Genomic DNA, 9,837 nt, shown 5'->3' with positions numbered 1-9,837 from the left:
AACCCAGGAGGCAGAGCTTGCAGTGAGCCGAGATGCGCCACTGCACTCCAGCCTGAGCCACAGAGCGAGACTCCGTTTCAAAAAAAAAAAAACAAAACAAAAAACAAAAAACAAAACAAAACAAAAACAAAAAAACCACATGTATCAAAACTCATCCGACTGTACCGTTACAAATATGTGCAATTAAAAGCCAGGCACGGTGGCTCATGCCTGTAATCCCAGCACTTTGGGAGGCTGAGGCAGGCAGATCACGAGGTCAGGAGATCTAGACCATCCTGACTAACAAGATGAAACCCCGTCTCTACTAAAAATACAAAAAATTAGCCGGGCGTGGTGGCACGCACCTGTAGTCCCAGCTACTCAGGAGGCTAAGGCAGGAGAATGGTGTGAACCTGGGAGGCGGAGCTTGCAGTGAGCAAAGATCTTGCCACTGCACTCCAGCCTGGGTGACAGAGGGAGACTCCGACTCAAAAAAAAAAAAAAAAAAAAAGTGCAGTTTATTATATGCCAATTGCAACTCAACGAAGCTGTGAACAATGACAACAAAAAGCATGCCTTATACATATATAACCTGGAGTGGGGAGAGTAATCTACTAATTTCCCAAGAAATTTTACTAAAATCAAGCTGGTAGTGCCAGTATATATCGGTAATAACAAAGATAAGAAGGAATACCAGATAAAAATTATTCCTAAGGCACCTGGAACCCAGAGAAGGCAGAATTCTCTTTTGATAATCTAATGTAATATCAATCTCTTTTGATAAATAATGTAAAGCCAAGTTCTATAGTTCCCCAAGGAGAAGATACCAGATTAAGACAAAGCAGTTAGAATATCATGAATTCTCATGAACTGATACTTGCAAAACTCTTTTATATACACACATGTATATATGTATTTGTATATATTCACACATATATAAACTTTTTATCATATGTATATATAATGTAAATATGTGTGTGTATGTGTATACATAGTCTTATACAAAAATAGGATCATTCTACAAATTCTTTTTTTTTTTTTCCTGAGACAGGGTCTCACTCTGTCACACAGGCTGGAGTGCAGTGACACCATCATAGTTTACTGCAGCCTTGATCTCCCAAGCTTAAGTAGTCCTCCCACCTCAGCCTCCTGAGTAGCTGGAACTACACGCCACCACACCCTGCTAATTTGTTTTTGAAAAGCTGCTATTTATTTGACCAGAAAAACATTTTGGACTTAAGAAATGGCAATAACTGGTATATACATTAATTCAAAACATTTTCACAAAGCACCAAATAGAATAGTTCCCAATCTTTTCACTGAGGAACCTTTGAAAGAATGCCTAAAACTTAATCAGTTTATTTAGGTTTTTAATTAAGAAATCTAAAGCAGCCAATCAGACTTTCTAATTACCATGAGATGACCAGGTTAACAACCTTGAGGTTGCAGGAGCTTTTAAAAGCTTTGTTTAGGCTGGGCTCAGTGGCTCTTGCCCGTAATCCTGGCACTTTGGGAAGCCAAGATGTGAGGATCACTTGAGGCCAGGAGTTTGAGACCAGCCTGGTCAATACAGTGAGACCCCATCTCTATAAAGATAAAATTAAATTAAATTAAAAAAAAAAGTTTTGTTTAACCTATGCATTTGTCGACCTCAGGCTACTAATCACAGGTCCATGTGCCAGATACCCTGCACACATAAAATTGAGTAATAAGTATCATGTATAAAAGATAAAGACTATATATGGTCCCTGTATATTTAAAAGGAGTAATACCTAACTCTTATGGGTGAACAATTAGTGAGGGGCAAAGAGACAGACAGAAATTACTAACCCACAAGGGAGAACCAAGCAAGGTCAGTAGAAAAGAGAAAAGTCCTGTGCTCTGAGAATGCAGCAGAAAGAGCACTGGGATATTGCAGGGACCAGGCAGCAATCCAGATCATACCAGGAATATGAGTGGATGTCAGCAAGTGTGGGAAGGAGTCTTCAAGGCTGAAGAAAACTAAACGAGCCAAGACACAGAGCCACAGGAGTACTGCCTGTTCAGAAGACAGTGAAGTATTTGTTCTGGGTAACACGATGTGAACTAAGAGACATAAAACTCAGGAAAACCTCACCCAGCAAGAGCCCAGAAACAACGCTGGTCTGTATTTCTTAACAGCAATTCAACAGAGAATCTGAGGTGGCCTGCAAAACTAACAAGAGAGCAAATTATCTTCAAAGGGCAGGGGCACCACATACTCTTTGTGGAGGGTCAGTAGCCAAGTCCCTCCCCAACCCCATTGTGATACCCCAGGCCCTTGGAATCAAATCCACTAGCAAATTCTTCCTTAATGGAAAATTTCTCACCTCCCCAAATGTAAAACAAAAAAGATAAAACCAAAGAAAACAAAACAAAAAGAGACCATCAGAGCAAGCTTTAGTCCTCATAACTCACCTATACCCCTACTGAGAACAGGGTCTACCCCATTACTTAAACTGATTTGTAACACTGCTCCTACTACATCCTCCTCTTCAAAAAAAGTAAATAAACACCACACAAAATATAAGCTTACCCCAAATAAAAGTCAGCATCAACCTAAGGATCCTACTGTAATATTACTACACTAACCCAGGATATTTTAATCCTCTTCCAACTCATTTACAAAAAAAATTCCTCTTCTGAGACCTCTGGAAGCATTACAAATACCGTTGCATTAGATTGTTCTTCTTGAGGTAGTCTGAAGTCTTGAAACAGAAAAAACTTACCTATTTTTCTACACCACCACTGAGGGGTATTATAAAAGGCCTACAACCAAAATCCCCATCCCTTTGATTCTCAAGCTATTAGAATTTTTTCCCTCATATCAAACAAATGGGAAACACACATAAAAAGATGAAAAGTCATGCAAAAAATTTAAAAAGGCCAGGCATGGTGGCTCATACCGGTAATCCCAACACTTTGGGAGTCTGGGGTGGATAGATTGCCTGAGCTCAGGAGTTCAAGACCAGCCCGAGCAACATGGTGAAACACTATCTCTCTAAAAATACAAAAATTAGCTGGGCATGGTGGCATGCACCTGTGGTCCCAGCTATTTGGGAGGCTGAGGTGGAAGGATCGCTTAAGCCAGGAAGGTGGAAGTTGCAGTGAGCTGTGAAGGTGCCACTGCTATGTAGCCTGGGCAACAAAGAAAGATTCTGTCTCAAAAAGAAAAATAAAAAACAAGCAAAAAAAAAAAAAAAAAAAAACCCACATAAAAAAGAAACTGTATCATCATACAAACAGTCTAAACTTGGCCTAAGACAAAAAAAGTTTATTTGGTTTACCCAAGGTACAGGCATGTTATAAATAAAGTACTCAAGAAATTAACACCTTATAAAAATACTGAAAAAATTTTAGGTGGGAGCATAAAACTAAAATCAACTCATTCTCTGTCAAACAGTTCTTCCAAAATGCCAAGTCTACGAGAAGGGATGTGTGGCAAACCATCTGCATGCGGCTGTCTCCCACACCAGACCACTCTCAGGCCCACAGCCTTTACCCTTTTGCTCAGGTGCACTTCAGAAGTGCAGGGATATTGAATGCCTGCTGAAGGTAGACCAAGGAGCCTTGACAGATATTGGTTAGCTTTTTGTGCTGCACGTGATGACCTCCAGCACTTGCTGCCAACGCCTTAGCTTTGTCAAGTGCTTCTGGACCAGTGCATGTCTCCAATGTTACTCATTTCTTAGTTTGGAGACATCCTCATTGATAACTTGCTCTGGTTTCTGCACAGATAATTGCAATCTTTTTTGTAGGAAAAAAACATTCTGTCTGTCTTGCAATATCCAGAAACTTGTGTATACACCGATCAACACCAGTTCCAATTTCTTCCTGATTGGTGCCATTGACATAGTCCTGACTTACCGGAGAGGCTAAGCAAGTCTGGAAAGATGACTTCACATCGTCCACCAAAGTATTGTTAGAAGGTCTCAGAGCTCCTGGAGCTGCTGGTAAGTAAGGGAAGCCTGGTCCCAGAGCCCTGGTGGTGGTTGGGGCTCTGATGGCTGCCCAAAGAACATACTGCCTAGCGAAACAGCCATGCCTGGAATAATTTTTTTTTCTTATTTTTAGTAGCGACTAAAAATAGGTGTCACTATGTGCCCAGGCTTGTCTTGAACTCCTAAGCTCGAGTGATCATCTCATCCCAGCCTTCCAAAGTGCTAGGATTACAAGTGTGAGCCACCATACCTGGCCTTTTCTACATAATTCTAAACATGGCTTACAGTCTTCTCCCTCCCTCTTCATATTGCCAATTTTTAAAAATATAATTATTATTTTTAATAATTATGTACTGTTCTTCTGTTTGGATGTAATGGAATTTAATCATATTCCTACTGACATTTATATTGTTTTCCTTTTCTTTGTTTTTTGAGGCAGGGTCTCACTCTGTTGCACAGGCTGGAGTGCAGTGGCATGATCTTGGCTCACTGCAGCCTTGACCTCCTGGGCTCAAGCAACCCTCCTGCCTCAGCCCTGCAGTTTTTCTTCTTTAATAATCAACACTGGCCGGGTGTGGTGACTCGTGCCTGTAATCCCAGCACTTTGGGAGGCCAAGGAGGGTGGATCACGAGGTCAGGAGATCAAGACCATCCTGCCTAACACAGTGAAACCCCATCTCTACAAAAAAATACAAAAAATTAGCCGGGCATGGTGGCACGCACCTGTAGTCTCAGCTAATCAGGAGGCCGAGGCAGGAGAATCACTTGAACCCGAGAGGCGGAGACTGCAGTGAGCCGAGATTGCACCACTGCACTCCAGCCTGGGAGACAGCGAGACTCTGTCTCCAAAAAAAAATCAACACTGCTTTGATGAACATCCATATTCACCTGTCCCAATATTAACTTTTTAAAGTATTTTTCTTTTTTTCACCCTTTCTTTTCACAGGTGTTGACCAATATTACTTTAGAATATTGATGTGGATTTTGTTGTTGTTGCTGAGAAAAGGTCTTGCTCTGTCACCCAGGCTGGAGTTGCAGTGGCATGATCACGGCTCCTCCAGGGGCTCAAGTGATCCTCCCAGCTCAGCCTAGCCTCCCCAGTAGCTAGGGCTACAGGTGTGTACCACCACGCCTGGCTAGTTTTGTGCGGTTTTCTTTTGCTTTTTTTTTTTTTTTTTTAGAGACAGAGTCTCACTTTGTTGCCCAGGCTGGTCTTGAACTCCTGACCTCATGCCATCCTCCCACTTCGGCCTCCCAAAATGCTGGGATTACAGATGGGAGCCACTGTGCCCTGCCCAGATTTATTTAATAAATCAAGTACCATATAAATGGTATATACAAAAAGTATTATAAGAATTCAAAGGTAGGAAGGAGAGATCAGTTTGGCTCAAAATGGTCCCAAGAAAGTTATTAATACTAAAGGAAGTGATTCTTGAGATAGGTTTTCAAGAATGGGAAAGAATTCCCTAAGATGCAAACAAATGAATTTGGTAAGAAAGGAAGCTGAAGATTTTGGACACATTATTTTGAATTAAGAATGTATTCCGAGCCAGGCACAGCGGCTCAGGCCTGTAATCCCAGCACTTTGGGAAGCCGAGCCAGAAGGATCACTTGAGTCCAGGAGTTCAAGACCAGCCTGGGCAATATAGTGAGACCCCCATCTCTACAGAAAATTTTAAAAATTACCAAGAATGGTGGCGTGTGCCTGTGGTCCCAGCTACTATGAAGGCTGAGGCAGGAGGACTGCTTGAGCCCAAGAGGTGGAAGCTGCAGTGCGCTATGATGGTGCCACTTAACTCCAACCTGGGCGACACAGTAAGAACCCTATCTCCAAGAAAAAGACAAAAATAAAACCAAAAAAGAATGTACTCCGGTCATTGTCATTTCCTTGAGACGTTAAGATTTAAATTACTTTGGATTTTCTTAACAGAATGAACAGGAGTTGGACTGGTGGAGAGGAAAGCGCATGACGATGTAGGAGGGTCTCGGACACCAATGCATCGCCACGACTAAGTGAAGCAGCAGCAAGCGATGTTGGAGTGGGCGACGAGGGTGGACAGGGAGTCTGGGGACGACTGTGGGAGATCTAGTTACAAGGCAATACGTCCTTAAGATTGGCTTTTTTGAAGACCACAGACGTTCTCTGGGACTCAGTCCAGAGCTTCAAAAACGTGGGGACGAATTGCGCCTTAGAACTTCTGCCCTTGGCCTTGGCAGGGGCTCCTCCCCATCCCTCGCCATTCGTCGACAGGGGCCGGCCTGCCGGGCTCGCTCTCACCTGCGCCTGGATGTAGAGGGAGATGCAGTCGTGCGAGAGTCGGTACCGGCGCAGCAGCCGCAGGCATTTCACCAGGTGCTCCTCCCCCGCCGACAGCTCCTCCGTGTCGATGTGGTTCACCCCGAGATGGAACTCAATGACCGCCAGCCTCACCGCCCGCTGGGCCACGGGCCCCTCCGGCTCCACCACCTCAGCCGGCAGCCCCAGGGCGTGGTCACCAGCACCCGGGCCGTCCTCGGCCTCAGGCCGCTCATCCTCGTCCTCAGGCGCGGGGCCGAGCAGCGCCTTGACCTCTTCCAGCAGGGCCCGGGCGCTGTATTTGGACTTGTACGGTTCCTTCTCCGGATTTTTTTGCAGTTCCACCCGCGACAGGGTCAGCGCCGCCTGGAATTTCTCGCAGACCTCTGCCCACGGAACGTTCGCCATAGCGGCCTCTACTGCCTGGCTTTCCTCAATGTTTGCAGTCGGGACTCCCGCCTTCCTTCTGCTTTGCGACACTTTACTTACGGCTCTCGACACGTTGCGGCCGCTATGGAACGAGAACCAATAAAACCCGTCCGGAGAACCGCAATACGCTCGGCAGTGGCCAATGGGAAGACGTAGCAATCACCACAACAACCATTCTCATGGAAATGAAGTTGTCAATGAGGGTGTTCCCACCTCCTTCCCCGCCCCCTGCAGCGGAGAGTTTATCTCTAGATTGACCCTGTGAGGATGGATTTATATAAATGTTTAATATCAGCTTACTTTAACAAAGCATGCCGAAATATTTTTTACAAACATAGCTAGCTAACTCTACTCGCGTTGATATGAACTGAAAGGCAAAAACCTTTAGACATTAAGTGTATATACCCCAGCCTGTCACTGGATAAAACTTTCTTTTTTAAAAAAGGACAGGCGTGGCGGCTCACATCTGTAATCCCAACATTTTGCAATGCCAGTAACATTTTGGGATGCCTACTGGAGTGGGCAACATAGCAAGACCCATCTCTACAATAATTTCTTTAAAAAAATAGCCGGGTGTGGTGGCGCGCGGCTGTAGTTCCAGCTACCACGGAGCGTGAGGTGGAAGGATCGCTTGAGTCCAAGAGGTGGAAGTTACAGTGAGCGAGACTGCCTCAGAAAAAAAGAAAACACGAGCATTAGAACAAATACCTAATGCATGCGGGCGTAAAACCTAGATGACAGGTTGATAGGTGCAGCAAACCACCATGGCACATGTATACCTATGTAACAAACCTGCACGTTCTGCACATATATCCCAGAATTTAAAGTAAACTAAAAGAAAAAAAAAGATTGAAATGTAGCCGAGAGCTGATTATTATCAACATATAATATCTTGATCGAGAGCCATAAATACACAAAACACTCAGTGATAGTCAAATACTTTCACTTCAACCCTGAAATACAGGTTGTAGGAATCTGTACAACTGCCCAAGGTAACAAGAGCTAAGTCTCACAGCTGTGAAAGCCACCTCATGCCTTTTGCCTTCCTAAGTTATCAAGTCAAATGGGGAGGGGTGATATAAGATTTTAACTATTACGCACCAGTTGTGTAAAGTGCTTTGAGACGTACAAAGGAGCATTGATTTTGGAAGTTCATATACATATGATTTGAACCTCAGATTGACCTGCTTTCTTAATTGACAAGTTAAACTTTTTTAAGCTTCAGGTTTCCCATAGTAAAATCTGAATGATACTACTACTTACCTCTACAGAATTATTCTGAAGAACAAATAAAATTAAACGTCTATCCTTTAAGTGTTAATGCTCCTAAAAATTCCTTCCTAAACTTCATCCCTGGGAGATCTCATCCATTTCCAAGTCTATCATTACATGTGCTGCTCACTCCCACTTTGTCTCCAGGCCAGATGGCTCTCCAGAGTTCCAGACTGGAATATCCAACATCTAGCTAGAACAATCACACCTGAATGTTTCAATAGCTGCTGTGTATCAGTATGTTCAAGTCTAAATGTATGATCTTCCTCTTCACATGCCCCTTCCTTCCCATACCAAATTTGCCACATTTGCAATTCTACATGTCAGTGAATGGCACCACCATCCACTAGGCTGATTTCCTGTACTTTTCTTTTTCTTTTTTTTTTTTTTGTAGAGATGGGGTCTTGCTTTGTTGCCCAGGCTGGAGCGCATTGGCATGGTCTCGGCTCACTGCAACCTCAACCTCCTGAGTAGTTGGGATTACAGGTGTGCACCACCACACCTGGTTAATTTTTGTATTTTCGGTAGAGATGGTGGGACCATGTTGGCCATACTGGTCTCGAACTCCTGACCTGAAATAATCTGCCTGCCTTGGCCTCCCAAAGTGCTGTGATTACAGGTGTGAGCCACTGCACCAGGCCTTTTCTGTCATTAAACCTAAAACCAAATAGTACTGCTTAGTCCACCTACTAAAGAGCTCTGTGTACATCTTTTTACCTCCATTAGTTTAGGCCATCATCTGATTACTTCTAACAGGCAGTCCTGTTGCCAGTTTGGCCTCCTATCAATGCATTTCCCAGTACATTTAAAATGAGTTGGGCTGGGCGCGGTGGCTCCCACCTGTAATCCTAGCACTTTGGGAGGCCGAGGTCATGGGATTGATTGAGCCCAGGCGTTCAAGACCAGCCCGGGCAACAGAGACCCTGCCTCAAAAAGAAAAAAAAAAAATTTGTTCACTTGTTCATTATTGAGTGTCTGTTATTTGCCAGGCACTGTTGTAGGTGCTGGAAATTCAGCAGTAAAAAATGGACAAAAATTCACCAGCCTGGACAATATGGTGAGATCCCCAGCTCTACAAAAAACATTTTTAAAGAAATATTGGCCAGGTGTGACGGCACATGCCTATAGTCTTAGCTCTGTGGGAGACTGAAGTAAGAGGATTATTGGAGCCCAGGAGTTCAAGGCTGCAATGAGCTATGATCATGCCACTGCACTCCATCCTGGGTAACAGATAGAGACCCTATCTCAAAAAAAGACAAAAATCCATGCCCTGGTATAGGGAAAACACTAAACATATTAAATACATAAACCATAATGCAATGACTAGAGATCCATCTCATGACAGGTAATTAGAAGAGGCCAGGCATGGTGGCTCACACTATAATCCCAGCACTTTGGGAGGCCAAGGAAGGACGATTGCATGAGGCCAGGGGTTCACGACCAGCCTGGTCAACGGAATGAGACTCCACCTCTATAAAAAATTTAAATATTATCCAGGTTTGGTGGTACCCACCTGTAGTCTCAGCTACTTGGGAGGCTGAGAGGTAGGATAACTTGAGCCCAGGAGTTCAAAGCTGCAGTTCTACCTTTAGTAAATGTATCCTAAGGTGACAGACAAGTATGCAAACACGTATATGAAGATATTAACTTTAGGGTTGTTTAGAATGGTGAAAAATTAGAAATAACCAGCATGGCCATCAAGTACTGGTTAAATGTGTAGTGGCATATCTATACAAGATAACATGTAGTCATCAAAAATGTCCATGTAGGCCTGTACAAAATTGTGCACAACATGTTGAGGGGGGAAAAGCAATTCACAAAATCAAATGATTCCAATTTTATAAAAGAATATGTGGAAGACTGCTCACTAAAATATTAGATAAGGGTGACTGGTTTTTTTTT

General features: G+C 43.6%; 1 protein-coding gene across 1 annotated transcript in view; it reads right to left on the bottom strand.

The window, feature by feature from the left end:
- KIAA1279 (KIAA1279 ortholog) overlaps positions 1–6,753 on the bottom strand; it is a 34,211-nt gene extending 27,458 nt beyond the window's left edge. Inside the window, exon 1 of the mRNA XM_011991015.1 lies at positions 6,217–6,753. Within this exon, the coding sequence (XP_011846405.1) occupies positions 6,217–6,642 (426 nt within the window). The 5' untranslated portion in view covers positions 6,643–6,753. The remainder of the gene's footprint in view (positions 1–6,216) is intronic.
- Positions 6,754–9,837: the final 3,084 nt, after the last annotated feature.

Source organism: Mandrillus leucophaeus, unplaced genomic scaffold, assembly GCF_000951045.1.
Source record: "Mandrillus leucophaeus isolate KB7577 unplaced genomic scaffold, Mleu.le_1.0 Scaffold39, whole genome shotgun sequence".
NCBI classification, from domain to species: Eukaryota; Metazoa; Chordata; class Mammalia; order Primates; family Cercopithecidae; genus Mandrillus; species Mandrillus leucophaeus.
The sequence above is the reverse complement of the archived record's forward strand: the minus strand, read 5'-3'. Positions and strand labels throughout refer to the sequence as shown.